The 17798-nt window shown below is 40.6% G+C and overlaps 2 protein-coding genes across 3 annotated transcripts in view; both read left to right on the forward strand.

Annotated features, from left to right (window-relative positions):
- Positions 1-6963, forward strand: part of LOC124117887 (C-type lectin lectoxin-Lio3-like) — a 32873-nt gene extending 25910 nt beyond the window's left edge. The window contains exons 3-4 of the mRNA XM_048391174.1: positions 2304-2489; positions 5512-6963. Coding sequence (XP_048247131.1) covers positions 2304-2489; positions 5512-5735 — 410 coding nt within the window. The 3' untranslated portion in view covers positions 5736-6963. The remainder of the gene's footprint in view (positions 1-2303; positions 2490-5511) is intronic.
- Positions 6964-14780: 7817 nt separating this feature from the next.
- LOC124120900 (platelet binding protein GspB-like) overlaps positions 14781-17798 on the forward strand; it is an 87588-nt gene continuing 84570 nt past the window's right edge. Inside the window, exon 1 of one of the 2 annotated variants that reach the window (XM_048391193.1) lies at positions 14781-14975. The gene's annotated coding sequence lies outside the window, so the exon portion shown is untranslated. The remainder of the gene's footprint in view (positions 14976-17798) is intronic. The other variant, XM_048391196.1, reaches the window with a different exon arrangement.

The raw sequence follows: 17798 nt of genomic DNA on the forward strand, positions 1-17798 counted from the left end.
CCAAGTGACAGAAAGTGACCTTAGCGATACTCTTGTAAGTCTTTGATGGAGTATGAGAGTTACGATCGTTTTAGCGCTAAGATCGCTTTGTGAAACAGGGTCCTGTGAGATACATCCGCCGATACGTCTCAGTGTCAAGTTTAGGGACCCCTCCACGGGTCACGTCAGGTCAACTACGAGCAAACTCATTTTGACCACCCAAACAGAACTAGGGATGCGGCGTGTTCGCCGGGCTGATGTCAACTTTCTGAAACGAGTTTAATTCTGTTCTTTACGCGGATGAGGACAGTTTTTCATGTAAATCAGGACACGTTAGCTTAATGTGGGAGGAAAGCGTGATGGTCTAACGGAGTAAGGAAGCAGATGGGCGTAACGCCGCTTTAAAATATGAAACACACGAGCTCGTGTGTGGTACTGATACACCAATGATTATAAAAAAAAACGAATTTGGGATTCGAACCTACGATAACATGGGGCAGCTCAGCACAGCGAGTTCTAAAAGGAAGGAGTTAACATGTAAATCTATTAATTCGACATAACGTTTTGTTTCCGGCCGAATACGTATGACACAATAGTCTAAGTTGGGTACTTCACTTGTTTCGAATTACGAATAACTCGATATGTATATTATGTCACCAAGACTTCGAGTTAGCGAGGGGCTACGGGGACGCTTAGAGGTTAAGGTGGCCGCGAAATGCTGAAATCCTGGGTTCGATTCCCCACATGGGTGCAATGTGTGGAGCTCATATGAAGCTGGTACAAAACAGTGCATGACATGTAGTGTACATTCATAAACGTCCCGTTGGGATTCCGGGAACCAATATAGGCTCCATAATTACACATCAGCCTGTATTCTGGCGGCTAGAGTGATCAGGTGTTCAAGCTCGGTGACTTGGTTGATTACGAGCCGTTTTACTCCAACGGCGTGGGACGTTCTTATAATATCAATCACTGGTTTGTCCATACTTGATTATTTACAGGCCGCCTTCATATAGCTGGCAATCTGTTACCGAGAGCTGCGTTAACCTCACATCGATTCTGAAGAAGTGCTTATGGTTTCATAAGGCATGGAAAAATAAAGTTATGCTGTAGTGTGTGATTTAATTGCCGGAAATACAAGAAAACATGCAACGTGAACCTTCAGAGACACACTTGGGTTACCTAATCGATACCCCGGGGTTAGCTAGTCGATACCTTGGGGTTACCTAATCGGTACCCCGGGGTTATCTAATCGATACTCTTGTGTTACCTAATCGATGGAACTGGGTTCACACGACTGACTCGACAGCTCAAAGACGAAGCTGAATTCATTATTTACAATTTCCGTTTGCCAAGCATGATCCAGACAGTGTCTCAGGACCAGATGGTGGAGATTAACGCTATTCATACACAGTAGAGTCGTTTCTTGACAAGATGATATAGAAAAAATATACACCTGTGTCTTATGAAACGTATATACTTGGAATACTAATAGGTGGATTAATGATAGATTTTATGCCTGTACTTAAGCAATATATTTACTTCACAATATACTCATTAAACAGGAAACCAGAAAAAGAGGATGTCAAAATCGAATTTCTCTATCTGCATATATAAAGGAGAATTGCTTTGAGAATTACGATGTTAAAATGAGATGACACCAACAGCAGTACAACATTTGAACAGTAGTATGACGTCAGGTTACAGTAGTATGACGTGAGGTTGCAGTACTATGACGTGAGGTTACAGTAGTATGACGTGAGGTTGCAGTAGTATGACGTCAGGTTGCAGTAGTATAACGCCAGGTTGCAGTAGTATGACGTCAGGTTGCAGAAGTATGACGTCACGATGGACATACACAGTGTCACCACATGTGACATACAGTGAAATGCATGCAACAGTTTCATATTTTCTGTCGGACATATATATTTAAGAATTGACTTTCACAATGTCGAGTTCATTGGCGTATGAACCTTCATAGCGTAAAGGGCAAACTGTAAATATATTTTCTATTTTGATAAATACCATGAGCCCCTTCGCAACTAAATCTTGGTCTTTAGCCCGATACGAAAGACACGACGTTAAAAAATAGTCGTCCAATGAAATTACAATCTCGCGTGAGAGAAATTCGGCAATGAGATGGCGGAGCGATGGAGGTGGTAACGTCACTTCCGAAACGAAGCTAATGTAGCCAACGGGTCCAGGGTGGACAGTGGACTGGAGGTATTAGTCCCTTGGTCATCGTGGTTGGTATGGCGACTAGTTCATACATATTCAAGATGCTTCACGAAACAAAGCTAACTTTCCTGTTTCCCATTTCTCAGCTCGATGTCCGAATGACGCCGGATACGTGCTGCACCGGTCACCGGTCCTATGTTACAAGGTCCATATGGAGAAGCAGACGTACGACCAGGCCAAGGTCACGTGCCAGACAGAGGCCGCCACTCTCCTCAAGGTTAAGGACGCAGATATATCCTTTCACATGTTCGAGTTCCTCAGAGCTTCATCAGGTAGGTTGGTTGGTTGGTTTGTTGTTTAACGCAGCACTCAGCAATATTCCAACTATATGACGGCGGTCTGTAAATAATCGAGTTCATCAGGTAGGACCAGGCACCTTGATAACTCATATAAAATATATACAAACATTACTTTCATCACTGCGATTTTTAAAGTAAATATCCAAACTAATATCAAATTACAATCAAATTCCGCCTTTCAAATGAAGGTCAAGGATCTAAATAATTAATGTTTCAAATTAGTGATGTACATTAGTTTCAAAATTAATAACATTTTAGGTGGGTTTTCGATCGATTCCGTTACGCATCAAGGCCGTACTAGTGTACCGTATAAGTGTACCGTACAAGTCTACTGTACAAGTGTACCGTATAAGTGTACCGTATAAGTGTACCGTATAAGTGTACCGTACAAGTATACTGTACAAGTGTACCGTATAAGTGTACCGTACAAGTCTACTACACAAGTGTACCGTATAAGTGTACCGTATAAGTGTACCGTATAAGTGTACCGTATAAGTATACTGTACAAGTCTACTGCACAAGTGTACCGTACAAGTGTACCGTACAAGTATACTGTACAAGTGTACCGTATAAGTGTACCGTATAATTGTATAAAGTGTACCGTAAATATCCAAACTAATATCAAATTACAATCAAATTCTGCCTTTCAAATGAAGGTCAAGGATCTAAATAATTTATGTTTCATATTAGTGATGTACATTATTTTCAAAATTAATAACATTTTAGGTGGGTTTTCGATCGATTCCGTTACGCATCAAGGCCGTACTAGTGTACCGTATAAGTGTACCGTACAAGTGTACCGTATAAGTGTACCGTATAAGTGTACCGTATAAGTGTACCGTATAAGTGTACCGTACAAGTATACTGTACAAGTGTACCGTATAAGTGTACCGTACAAGTCTACTGCACAAGTGTACCGTATAAGTGTACCGTATAAGTGTACCGTATAAGTGTACCGTATAAGTATACTGTACAAGTCTACTGCACAAGTGTACCGTACAAGTGTACCGTACAAGTATACTGTACAAGTGTACCGTATAAGTGTACCGTATAATTGTATAAAGTGTACCGTATAAGTGTACCGTATAATTGTATAAAGTGTACCGTATAAGTGTATAAAGTGTACCGTATAAGTGTACCGTACAAGTCTACTGCACAAGTGTACCGTATAAGTGTACCGTAAAGTATACTGTACAAGTGTACCGTACAAGTGTACCGTATAAGTGTACCGTATAAGTGTACCGTATAAGTGTATTAAGTGTACCGTATAAGTGTACCGTACAAGTCTACTGCACAAGTGTACCGTATAAGTGTACCGTACAAGTATACTGTACAAGTGTACCGTATAAGTGTACCGTATAATTGTATAAAGTATACCGTATAAGTGTACCGTTTAATTGTATAAAGTGTACCGTATAAGTGTATAAAGTGTACCGTATAAGTGTACCGTAAAGTATACTGTACAAGTGTACCGTACAAGTGTACCGTATAAGTGTACCGTATAAGTGTATTAAATGTTCCGTATAAGTGTACCGTACAAGTCTACTGTACAAGTGTACCGTATAAGTGTACCGTACAAGTATACTGTACAAGTGTACCGTACAATTATACTGTACAAGTGTACCGTATAAGTGTACCGTACAAGTGTACCGTATAAATGTACCGTATAAGTGTACCGTATAAGTGTATAAAGTGTACCGTATAAGCGTACCGTACAAGTCTACTGTACAAGTGTACCGTATAAGTGTACCGTATAAGTGTACCGTATAAGTGTATAAAGTGTACCGTATAAGTGTACCGTACAAGTCTACTGTACAAGTGTACCGTATAAGTGTACCGTATAAGTGTACCGTATAAGTGTATAAAGTGTACCGTATAAGTGTACCGTACAAGTCTACTGCACAAGTGTACCGTATAAGTGTACCGTACTAGTGTACCGTATAAGTGTACCGTATAAGTCTACTGTACAAGTGTACCGTATAAGTGTACCGTATAAGTGTATAAGGTGTACCGCATAAGTGTACCGTATAAGTGTACCGTACAAGTGTACCGTATAAGTGTACCGTACAAGTCTACCGTATAAGTGTACCGTATAAGTGTACCGTACAATTGTACCGTACAAGTCTACTGTACAAGTGTACCGTATAAGTGTACCGTACAAGTATACTGTACAAGTGTACCGTATAAGTGTACCGTACAAGTATACTGTACAAGTGTACCGTATAAGTGTACCGTACAAGTTTACCGTACAAGTTTACCGTATAAGTGTACCGTATAAGTGTATAAAGTGTACCGTATAAGTGTACCATACAAGTCTACTGCACAAGTGTACCGTATAAGTGTACCATACAAGTTTACCGTACAAGTTTACCGTATATGTGTACCGTATAAGTGTATAAAGTGTACCGTATAAGTGTACCGTACAAGTGTACCGTATAAGTGTACCGTACAAGTCTACCGTATAAGTGTACCGTATAAGTGTACCGTACAATTGTACCGTACAGGTCTACCGTATAAGTGTACCGTATAAGTGTACCGTACAATTGTACCGTACAAGTCTACGGTACAAGTGTACCGTATAAGTGTACCGTACAAGTATACTGTACAAGTGTACCGTATAAGTGTACCGTACAAGTATACTGTACAAGTGTACCGTATAAGTGTACCGTATAAGTGTACCGTACTAGTTTACCGTACAAGTCTACTGTACAAGTGTACCGTATAAGTGTACCATACAAGTTTACCGTACAAGTGTACCGTACAAGTGTACCGTATAAGTGTATAAAGTGTACCGTATAAGTGTACCGTACAAGTGTACCGTATAAGTGTATAAAGTGTACCGTATAAGTGTACCGTATAAAGTGGTCACTGGTTACGCCAAAGTGCCGGACTCGACTCCCCACATGGGCTAAATTTGTGATGTTTATTCCTGATGTTCTCGCCTTATTATAGTTACAATATTGCTAAAATCTTACTCACTCACCTACTCTTACAGCCGTTCGTGAGACCCACTACACGATTGGAGCCGACGACTTTGACGTTCAAGGTCAGTACAAGTGGGGCGACGGCGACATTGCCACGTGGACCAACTGGGCGTCGACTGAACCAAGCTCGCCCACAGAGCGGTGCCTGGCTCTCGCCTGGTTCTTCTACTTCAAGTGGAACGACATCCCCTGCACGGAGCACATGAGCTTCATCTGTCAGATTGACGGCGTCTAGATCCGGCACGCCCACTGACTTGACAAACACAGCAGCCATGTTCGGGGACCATTTAATATTCAGAGAAAGTGCTGTGTGTCCAGAATAAATTGTGATGGGTCCTCCTTGCATCCACCCACCCCCAGCCCCACACACAGAGAGATAATATTACATGGTTGTTTCCAAACTATCACAATAATCGAATGTACTGTTACATCCGTTAGTTTTTTAATTATGAATTATGGAAATTAAACCAAAGAATTATTATTAAATGTGTGGATCCGACAAAATCGACTCCTGTCAGAAAATATGAGTGAGTGAGCATGGTTTTACGCAGCTTTTAGCAATATTCCAGCAATATCACGGCGGGGGACACCAGAAATGGGCTTAACACATTGTACCCATGTCGGGAATCGAACCCGGGTCTTCGGCGTGACGAGGGAACGCTTTAACCACTAGGCTATCCGACCGCCCCTTCAGAAGATATGAATGTCTAGAAGCATTGTTCAGTGGGGTGATGCGCTATTCTTTATTTGTGAAAGTTGATCAGGCGTCAGGCGCCTGGGGTTTAATTTTTTTTTAGATAATACTGAAAAAATTACTTATCTAAACGTATGGTCATTTGTCGTTGTTTACTTCAGCAAGCCATCTCTAATAACTAAGCCTGCCGTGTTTTCAAATTAACGCACAAATGTAACCTGTAGACTTGATGACTTGAATTTAACTTGGATTCGAACGCACATCGTGAGATTTTATAAGTTAGATATTGCACTTACCCACCAGGTTCGTACTCCGAAGTTATGTTGAAATGTAACGCGACCTGTCTCCACCTACAACATTATTACGGTTGTCACGTGACTCCGCAAGATGCCCTGTTTCCCCATCGTTCTCATGACTCAAAAAGGGTATCGGTTGGTCACAATGAGGGCTTAGTGTGGTCAGTTATACGACGTACGCTCAAGATGCTGTAGTCGATGCTGGAACCCTGTTGATACACCCGGCGGCTAACGACGGCCAAGCCTCCAGGGTCTGCTGATTGTGGTTCGAATCCCAGGCGGGCCCCAATGGTTACCCAGTGTCTAAAGGCGTCGTCATTCTATGTACAGAGTTCCTTTCCTTAGCTGCCGGAATAGTTCGGTCGGTTTGAACTGATTATAACTTAACTATATACATACAACCCGTGAAGATCCGGGTTAGAATTGGTCTTTAATAACCCATCCTTGTCGTAAGAGGCGACTAACGGGACCAGGTGGCGTAAAGCTGGTAATATTGCTGATTGCGGCGTTGAACAAGAAACAAAACAAATGTTAACTTACATACCCGTGTTCATGGAATTTAAGTGATAAACGTTGAGCCAATAGGTGAGGTGAGGTGAAATTGGGTTTAACGTCGCGTCCAAGACTATTGCACTTATATAGCGACGTGCATGCACGCGTGTGTGTGGCTGCTTGTACCAGTCCGGACTGTTGCCGATTAATAGTGCTAGCCCACTGAGATACCATGCCGCAGTTAAACATGAATACCCCGCTCAGACACAGTATACTGACTCCGAGCCGATCAGTCCTTGTTTTAACCCTTAAATGCCGAGTGCCAGACAGGGTAACAACAAGTACCATCTTTTAACGTCTTTTGGTATGACGCGGCCGGGGATCGAACCCAGGACCTTCCGCAATCCGGGCGGACGCTCTACCTGTAGGCCACGAAGGCGGTCCTTGAGCCAATAGACTGTGGTGAGCTGAAATAGTGTTCAGAGTCGCCACAACACACCAGGACCAATGGTCATTGTGGTAACGCTTTGACGGCGAGAGTAAAACACAATCCACTCACTCACACTTATTACTTTAGCAAGGCGGTAAATAAAGTCTTGGGTTTTACTGTTGAATGATCGTATTGTATGTGAGTGTAGTAATACATCTTTTCACTCACATGAAGAGGCTAAAGGAATACACTGTATGATCACTATTGATAGTGATTCATGAACACGTGCTGATGCTACAGTCGGAGCTGTACAATTGGTTCTGCTTTAGCAGGGATTTCCTTTGATAATGGAAAGGTTTTGTCGCGTGCACGGGTTTTGTATGTGCACTAGAGCAAATATCCCTTCACGCGTACCAGTGTATGGTTTACGCCATCCGGACGTCATTCGTGACGTCATTCGTGACGTCATTCGAATCTTATTTTGACGTAAGGTCTGAATGGCATTACACTTGACACGACGTTATAGCTGAAGATTGTTAACGTCATTCGACAAGTGTGTTTTTTGTGATGTCAGCACATTTTTCGAAATGAGAGCTCAAAATGATTAAGAAATAATATGTTATAACCTGTGTCGCAATATCAATGTCCACTTTTGCAAGTTATTCTGAGCAGTTAGTAATCTATCCATTTATATGCATTGTACATTATGTAATGTGATATCCACGCACGTTATGTACCGAACAAAATGTTAGAAATAAATTCTTTTGCAGAGCTAGGATTTCCTTCTGTTTTGCTTTGATGCCCCTCTAGAATCGTGATAAGCAAACAATCTACACACTATATACACTACACCACACACACACACACACACGCACACGCACACGCACGCACGCACACACACGCACACGCACACACAAACACCACACACGCACGCACACACACCACACACACACATACCACGCACGCACGCACGCACGCACGCACACACACACCACACGCACGAACACACGCAAGCACGCACGCACGCATACACACACACACACACGTTAGTTGACGTTGAAATTCCCATCTACAATAGGCTAAATGCTTCTGAGTACGTGCAATGATATGACAAGAGAAAACCATACAGGAAATCAAGTGAAGCGTGTGAAATGTCGCCCCCTCCACTCTCCCCCCAACATTTAACTGAAAGTCCCCTGGACTGGAAATTAGATAAACACAGGAGACCCCCGATGAGAGATTTTTTCTAGCGGAAATTAATATTTTAATTAACTGTCAAAGAAAGTGAAAATGACACAGCTGTAGCGAGTATGATTATTTCGAGAACAGGTTCCTCGATGACAGCAGTGTTGATGTCGGCTCCGGTCACTCAGACATTGTCTTTATAACATCAGTCATGATGTGATTGGACATTGGAGACACAACGCTACAGGTGATATGTCTTTATAACATCAGTCATGATGTGATTGGACATTGGGGACACAACGCTACAGGTGACATGTTGGGTGTCCAAATTAGCAATGAGGAAATACATCTCTGTTTGAATGTAATCGGCTACTGGTGATGATTATGTAATCAGTGAATGCTTCAATCAATATTAATTTCATATGATGTTTAAGACGCTGAGAGGGACAAAGAACAATTTCCTACTGTGACATATAAAGCAATCTTAGAACTGTTTAAGTCATCATTTTAATTACCACTGAGTCTTAGTTCGACTACAATTGTTCAATTCTACAATCATGTTGTGTTTTCTGTCGTTTTCCCCTCATTCCGTACAAAAATCTTCGGAAATAATCTTTTGATTTCTAGTTTAATAACTCGGGACGGTAAATTCTGAAATTTAATCTACATTGAAGGGTTCTTTGACATTAAAAGAAATAGGGACAAGTGTGTGCCCTCTCTTTGTGGTCGTTGTTCTTATATGCCAAACTGGTATAACTATATAATGCAGAGAATTCAAAATGATGTGAAACGTTAAACTTTGAATGCACTGCTCTCAAAACAAAAATAGTCATTCTCCAAATGTAGTTTCAAAATTCAGCCAATATCCAAGGGGCAGGTGCGAATCTATAGTATCGATGAAGACATATCAGACTGTGGATCGAAACTTGTGTAATCTTTCTGTGCTGCTTCCGTTTCTTTATTCTTTCAATTCAATGCTGAAATAACAAAAAACTTGAAATCAATACGTCAACGATGTATTCCAAGATAATGAAGTATTCCATATTTATTATTCCATTAGATCTTTCTTACAGCGTCTGAATCTTTTTATTTATTCAAACTATAAATTACAATGGGTAAAAACGTCAGACGTCAATATCACATCTTAGCATCTAAACACTATACAATGTTATAGGGATGGTTTCACGGCTTGGTTAGTGTCTGGAAGATAACAACACAAATATCCCATCTTGGCTATCAGTTCTGAAAAATAAAGCAAATCACTTTGATGGTAATTCTTAGCAGTATCTCCGATCAGACATGACGGCGTTAATTATGATTTATCATCCATCGACCATCATTTGTTTAAAAAAAATCATAACTTATTTAAAACAGACGTCATTACCACTGCATGTTAACGTTCATACATCACTCAACAGACAGATACCATTTTTTTTAATAATTAGTGGATTCGACTCGTTCCAGTGTTGGTGTGCCAAGCAAGCCTGCTCATGCATGGGTAGCCAAATGCCCAGCCGATGGTGGAACAGGATTGTGTGAAATACACACATTTACTAGTTATCTTGGGGGTAAATTGCTCCACTGAGTGACCAATAATGAATGTCCACAGGTATGGATAACACCGTGTATGACAAACAGACTTGAAAGGAATACATTTACACAAAACAGTTGAGATTACAATATCTTTTCACCTCGATAAACGAAGCATAGCGTTGAGGTAACGTTTGATGGTATACCTTAAAATATGCATGAATACGAGCAATAAGCCTCATGTTCTATTTCTATGATGAGATTAATGTAAGTTTGTACAGCGAATTTATACTTTCCAACATAATTTTCGCATCTGATATTGCGTCTACATTATAATGCGGCAGAGCGATGTCCTTCAGTTTTACGGATCCGCTGGGTGTGTTTTGGAACCTGAGTTGCCCCGATTGAAATCCTGTAACTAACTCGTTTGGTAATAGATTCCCATGGGCATCAAATGTGCTCCTCTTCTTGCTGATCTATCTCTTCATGCATATGAATCGGAATTTCTGCTCGGATTGGCAAAGTCAAAACAAGGTAATTTGGCCAAGAAGTTTAATTTAAGCTCCAGGCATATCGATGGCCAGTGAGACCGCCTAATCTGTTTTAGATCTATGCATAAAGATTCAGAGTGACAAAATACTCTCCACAAGACTGTATGACAAGAGGGATGGCTTCAACTTTCCAAAAGTCAATATTTCACCTTTATGTTCAGCAATATTCTTGCAGCTCCAGCTCTTGGTGTTTACATTTAATCTTTGGAGGTACAACCGAGCATGTGCATTCTACCAATTTTTCAACTAGCGTCTTCCGACTCTTGCTCAGAAGTTTAGAAGATGTTTGATGAAGATTACAATAAAGTTTTATGGTAGACATGTAGAGGACATTTCCAAATTTGACGCATCAGTGACAAAAATAATGTCCGATGCATCTCTATTTTGGGTATTACCAGATGTGACCGACATTTTTCAGGTGAATAATAGACTTGCCTTTGCATGTGTTTGTGACTGGTGATGGATACGCCCACCTTCTTTGTGAACACCTGGTATCATCACTATTTGAAAGAAACAGAAAATTATATTTCACCTAAACAACGGCCCAATTTCTGCTCGTTGCTATAAGGAACCATTTTTATTTCACAAAGGCATCAATTCAGTGTATATATCCAATCTGTTACAACAGATATCCAATTCTTGGAACAAAACCAGTCGGGGATAGGTAATTCGTTATTCCTCGTAAATAGTATGTTATTCTTTACCAATACGCTGGTAGTTCGCAGGTAAAGATCTATAAAAACAAGCGTATAGTCGACGAAGTCATCTATATCCCCCGCCATTTTAACACGTTATGGTCCCAAACCAGGTAACTGACCCAACATTTCTCTTATGCCATGTCAAAATAGCTGCAATGGAAATTCTAAAATAAACATTTATAAAACTCCTAAATAGCAAAAGGCACCAGTTCAGTATGTGCCTAGTAGACATGCAAAGTTTTGTAAGAAAGTATTTAATGGTTTTTGAGTTACGGTCCGGAAACAAACAGCACCCTTATGGAATCTAAGTCCAACTTGTTGCAATGGAAACGTAAAAAATAAAAATTGATAAAACTCCTTAATAGCAAAAGGCACCAGTTCAGCATGAGTCTGATAGACAGACATGCAAAGTTTCGTAGAGAAATATTTAACGGTTTCAGAGTTATGCTCCGGAAACGATTTCGGGACGCACACACACACACACACACACACACACACACACACACACACACACACGGGCGGAACCCATTTCTATTTCCCCCGCCAACTTCGTTGGGGCGGGGGATAATCAAGGAAGGTGACAACCACGAAACCAGCACGGCAGACTAGTAACACCAACATGCTAATGACACATTCACAGCAGGGGATACTAGGCTGTGTTGCTATTTCTGATCGACTTGTACTGGGTTCCTGATCGGCGCTTGATAACCCCGGATCTGAGGCCTCACTTCGACCCCCTACCGGACCTGTTCAGACCACGTCATTGGTGTCATGACCCCCGGCAGCGGAAGTAGTTGGAAGCAAAGCCGGCATCACTGTTATGGTTATGACAATGATAGGGCAGATTTACCTAATAATACTTTATCTTTCATCAACTTTGTTTTATATTTTGTAATCATTCGCATCAATGTTTTTATATATATATTTACAGAGTTATGATGGATGAATAAAAGGGGACATAAGATAATAAACCAAAGTTTAGTGTTTATCTGTCAGATCTTGTTACAAGGGAAACAAGGGCAATTATTTCAGTCAAGGAAGTAAAGAAGCAACATTCTATAATTGACCGATCTTATCATAGAGGCGATTATGTGGCAATGTAGCACTTGCAAACACGCGGATAGTTATCAGTTCGGAAAATATATATTTTGTTAATCATGTTTTGTTCCACTGATCTCCACTGGGGAAGAGTGAGTGAGTGAGTGAGTATGGTTTTATGCCGCTTTTAGCAATATTCCAGCAATATCACGGCGGGGGACACCAGAAATGGGCTTCACACATTGTACCCATGTCGAGAATCGAACCTGGGTCTTCGACGTGACAAGCGAACGCTTTAACCTCTAGGCTACCCGACCGCCCCCACTGGGGAAGAACTCTGCAGCCAAATCCATCATCAGCACTATCAACTTTTGACTCTAAACCCTACAGACATGTCTATTCCTCTTTTGCTGTGGGTTCTATAGCTCTATAAACTCAGCACTAAGAGAGATATATTGTTGGGTCATGCAAATGTACCACCAAAACCTTGCCTCAAGGAAGGTGGACTTGGCAGCTCTTGAACAAGTTCCATCCGTCTGACTAGTACTGCCATCACTTGTCAGACTGCTACCAACCTGTTAGTCATGTAATCAAAGGTGATTTATTGTTGACAAGAACAACCTTCGCCAGTTATTCAAATATAGACTTTCTTTATATTTACACAAATATCTCTAAAACACAAAGGATTGACTTGGATTTTTACAATCTCAGAAAAGAACCAAGTTCAGTTCTGTCAAAAGATTTGATTTTTCTGCTTTGTACACAACTATATCCCAAGAAAAAAATGAGATAAAACTTTATTTGCTCCAAACGAAAGCAAATGGCATCTGAAGACTACTGAGAAAATAATATGTGAAACGCCAGATAACATTTATGTAAAATAAGGGACAAGACATTTAGGCCAGACTCTGGCATCCCCATGGGTGCCAACAGTACTCCCCTTCTTACTGATCTGTTTCTTTATGCACTTGAATCGAAATTTTGCTTGGATTGGGAAAAACAAACCAAGGGAATTAGGCCAAGAAGTGTAAATTAAGCTTCATGAATGATATGATGGGTGATACCTGTAGATCAAGCCATGATTACACTTTCCGCGAATATATGGTGTCATCCCTGATATCAGTGGTCCGTTCGTATGGTTTTCATCACTGCTGTCCTTTCACGACCAGTGGAATCTGTTTTGGCAGATGATCGAGGATGATTTTCCTCGTTTTCTATTGATACTACAGCTTCTAAAATTTAAAGATACATCAGACAATACTGTTCCTTTTGACATATTCTTTGCAAATTTCAAATGTGAAGGGTGCTAGGTATTTTAAAACATTATGAACTAGTCGTAATAACTCCTACAGGTGACATGTATAATGCATGATCACATGTGGTTGGTGACCCTCATGTATGCATGATCCGTGACACCACCTGTAAAATAACTTCGTTGTCTGAGTTAAAATAGTGTGATTACGTCTTATGGAGAAATTCATTGTCATATTCAATGTTTCAGTTTGGTCCGTAAAGGCTGTTTCAGGTACAAATAAGATATATTCCAACGTTACACGAAAAAAGCCCCACTGTCTTCTTAAAGACACTTACACATGACTGTTGTTAAAAAGATATTATTACTCGAGTGTTTTTCCGTAATTTCAAATATCTGGAATATTCAACAAGATTATATACACAAAGAGAAAAGTTAAGCACACCCTAATATATTTCAGTATTGTTTGGTCCCAATATTTGTAATAGTTATGAAAGATATAATTACGTGAAGAATTATGTTTTCTCGAGATGATGTAATCAGTCATGCGTGACGAAAGCTCACGTGCCATGCATGGTGTGTCCGTGCAGCATGCTACCCTCGAGTCTCTAAAAGCAGGATATCCAAACGTTAAAAAGCTTTCTTGAGCTCGGGTTTACTCAGTTATTCCATGACATTGTGTGACCATGGCACGAAGGCGATTATCAAACGCCACAAGATGGCAAATAATCGGCATATATTTAAATGTGCTGTTGAAGATTGTAGGACACGAGTGTAGCAATGCCTATTTATGATTATTAAAACATATGTTTAAGGGTTTTGAACAGACAAATATTGGCAGTTAATATTACATTTACTTTGTTATTAAGAACCCACCTGAAAGGGAGGCAACTCTGTCACCCGCACCCCCACCACGGTCACGAAACAGCCGCTGACTAATATTACACACGACACAGTTTAAAACTCCTGATATGAAAACAGATACCTGTGTAACTGCGTCTGCGCTTATAACAAGGAAGTCACCCCGTTCCTTACATGAATTGTTTGTGTGTCAGCTTTATGATATGAAGTTGGGTGTAGTTGGAGGCAACTCTGCCATCCGCACCCCCACCACGGTCACGAAACAGCCGTTGACTAATATAACACATGACACAGTTTAAAACTGCTGATAAGATAACACATACCTTTGTAACATTGCGTCTGGGCTTATTACAAGGAAGTCATCACGTTCCTTGCATGGATTTGTTTGTGTGTCAGCTTTATGATATGAAGTTGGATGTAGTTGGATCAGCAGGATATACAATCAGAGGTAGGACAGGTTGCTACATTAGAACACTGCAAAACAATGATTACAACGTACATGTAACACGTGTACTACCCTGTGATGCAGGGTCTCGGTAGTGAGGTACATTAAGATGACACTGCAAAACAATGATTACAACGTACCACGTGAACTGACTAGTAACAACATGTATTTGGAGCTGTCTTCAGTTCATGTTAACCCTCAGATACACCTTCATAGGTGTACAGGTCCCAAAAGGGTGGTTTCCACCCGCTGAATCCCTGGCGGATAACATCAGATACCAACCTATGGAGTTTAATCGATAAGTTCTGAGCCTCAACAAAGAAGGAATTGCATTGTAGTGAAATATTTTGTTGTGGACATTGCGTAATGCCAGAGGAGTACATCCACAATTTAGCCTGTAGTTTGCCGTGACAAGTCAGTAAAATAAGGCGGGATGTTACAACCCTTAATGTAATAATTACTCTTAATGTAAAAATATTTGACATTAAGGGTTATCACTATGAAATAATACTTATCGAACTTTCATGGAACTTCACAGATTTAATTGATCGTTGCTTTGTCTAGATGTGCAAACGACTATTGATTTTTAGAATCCCCCTCTACAACGACCACCTGGTTGTTATATTCAGGCTTCATAAAAAACGTTTATGACCCCGAACCCTTTTAACCGATTTTTATCAAACCTACTGTTTTACAAAGGTTATTTTTCGATACTCTGCAAGGTAACCTCGTTACTATTTTAATACCATAACGACGGAAATGAGGATTCTGCCCAAGCAGATCAGACCAAGTTGTAGATGATGTTGGGTTGTTAGAATGGTCCATTAACAGAGTTTTAGGCATACAATTATGGCCATTTTGTTGCAATATTACGGATTTGACAGTTAAGCAAACGACAGGAATTCCAATGCAATGAAGTTTGGTTTTAAAAAACCCCGTAGGTTTCCCAAGTAAAGTTTATATTTTTCGGATATGAAGTCTATACCTTTTCTATAGCAGTTGAGCATAATCTGTAGTAAGACCATTGTTGATTGAAAATAGCGAAAAAGACCATCAGGCATACGGTGTCTAGCCGGGAGAGCCACATTTCAGAAATGGCTATTGCCGGTAGAGCCACATTTTCAGCTGAGTGCATTTCACCTATTCTGGCGGGTAATTAATTAATCCGATTACCGATACCTTTAAATGAGTGTCCCACATTTAAAATACTAAGCGTGGTGTTCTTTAGAGATACCTTTAAATGAGTGTCCCACATTTAAATTACTAAGCGTGGTGTTACTTACTTACTTACTTATATTGGAGATTTAACGTGCGCTTTCCGACTGCAAGCGTATGTCGCACACGGGCCCGGCCAGGCCATTTAATGTGTTTCCAAAAAGGGGAAAGTGAGTTTGTGCAACCCAGGAGGGGGGCTTTAGGGGTTGCTTATATAGTAATTTTGAAATTTGGAAAGAATGCCAAGAGTGGGTGGGGGACGAACTTTTTGTTTTAGTACTTTCCTGATTTGGCTATTTGAGTTTTGGTATATATTTTGCCATTTTTTGTTGATTTTTTGTTTAGTGACACTTTTGATTTCTGATTTTGAGCTGGGTAAGTTTAAGCTTATTTCTGGGAGTTTTGTCGGCTAGTGTTGTGTCTATTTTTGGTATTTTAAGTTTTGGAGTGAAGATATTAGATGATTTATTGTTTTGTTTAAGGTTATTTATTTTGTGTTCATTTAGGTAATTGGTTATTCTTTGGGAAATTGGAGTAAGTAGTGGATGTTTCCGGGCTAGGGCTTGGTTGCTAGGGCTAATATTGTTTTTTATTAAGTTTTCGATTAGAGGGTTTGGTTGGGACGCGGAAAGAAAGAAAATAATAAAATATAAATACTGGAACAAACGTGCTGCAAAGTGTGCTTGATGCCATTGCTGACTCTCCTGCTGGCCCTAAAGTGACTGCCTTCATGGACTACGTGACAACCAGTTGGGTTCAAGGAGGGGCCTTCATGCCAGAGATTTGGAACCATTTCGAAAACCAAGGCCACCGTACCAACAATCACCTGGAAGGGTGGCACAACAAGATAAAGAAACTTGCCAAGAAGTGCCACCCGACCATCTACGAGGTAGTGAAGCTATTTCAGCGAGAGCAGTCACTCAAAGAGGTTACAGTCCTGAGACTCTCTCACAGTGGTCAGAACCTTCACGAAGAAAGAAGTACAAGACAATCGATGCACGTATTGCGTCCCTCAAGATCCAGCTCCTGAACCAACACCTGAGTGAGATGGAATATGCTGACCACGTGGGCGACCCCCTTTCTTCTGCAGTAATGACATTAAATCCATTATGCTATTCATATGCTATTCATATTCATCAATGTAAAGTTTTGATGAATATGTTACTGTTATCCTTGTTGAATAAAAAATGAGAAAACAAGACTTGTTTTGTTATATACGGTAACCTGTTAGAATCACAAAGCATGTTTTGACAGCATAGCCGCGAGAGCCACATTATACAATCACGCAACCATATCCATTGCCGCGAGAGCCACATCAATTTGGGCTATCCATTTTCGAAATGTGGCTTTGCCGGCCTGTAACCAGGCATACAGCCTGTAGAGTATTTCGTGTCAGTTAGGAACCGACCATTCGATCTTCTAGGGGAGCTGACATAAGCTCACCACGGAACTTCGTCCCAGGTGAGCTGTAAGCTATCTTTCAACATATTTTATGATTCAATCGTATTGGATTGTGAATTGATTTCGCATGACTGATGACGCACGCCGTACAAAGACGGATGGCAATACGTCACATTAGCCTTACGGACATCTTGCATGTATGGATAACAA

This window comes from Haliotis rufescens, unplaced genomic scaffold, assembly GCF_023055435.1.
Source record: "Haliotis rufescens isolate VD_foot unplaced genomic scaffold, xgHalRufe1.0.p SCAF_10, whole genome shotgun sequence".
NCBI lineage: Eukaryota > Metazoa > Mollusca > Gastropoda > Lepetellida > Haliotidae > Haliotis > Haliotis rufescens.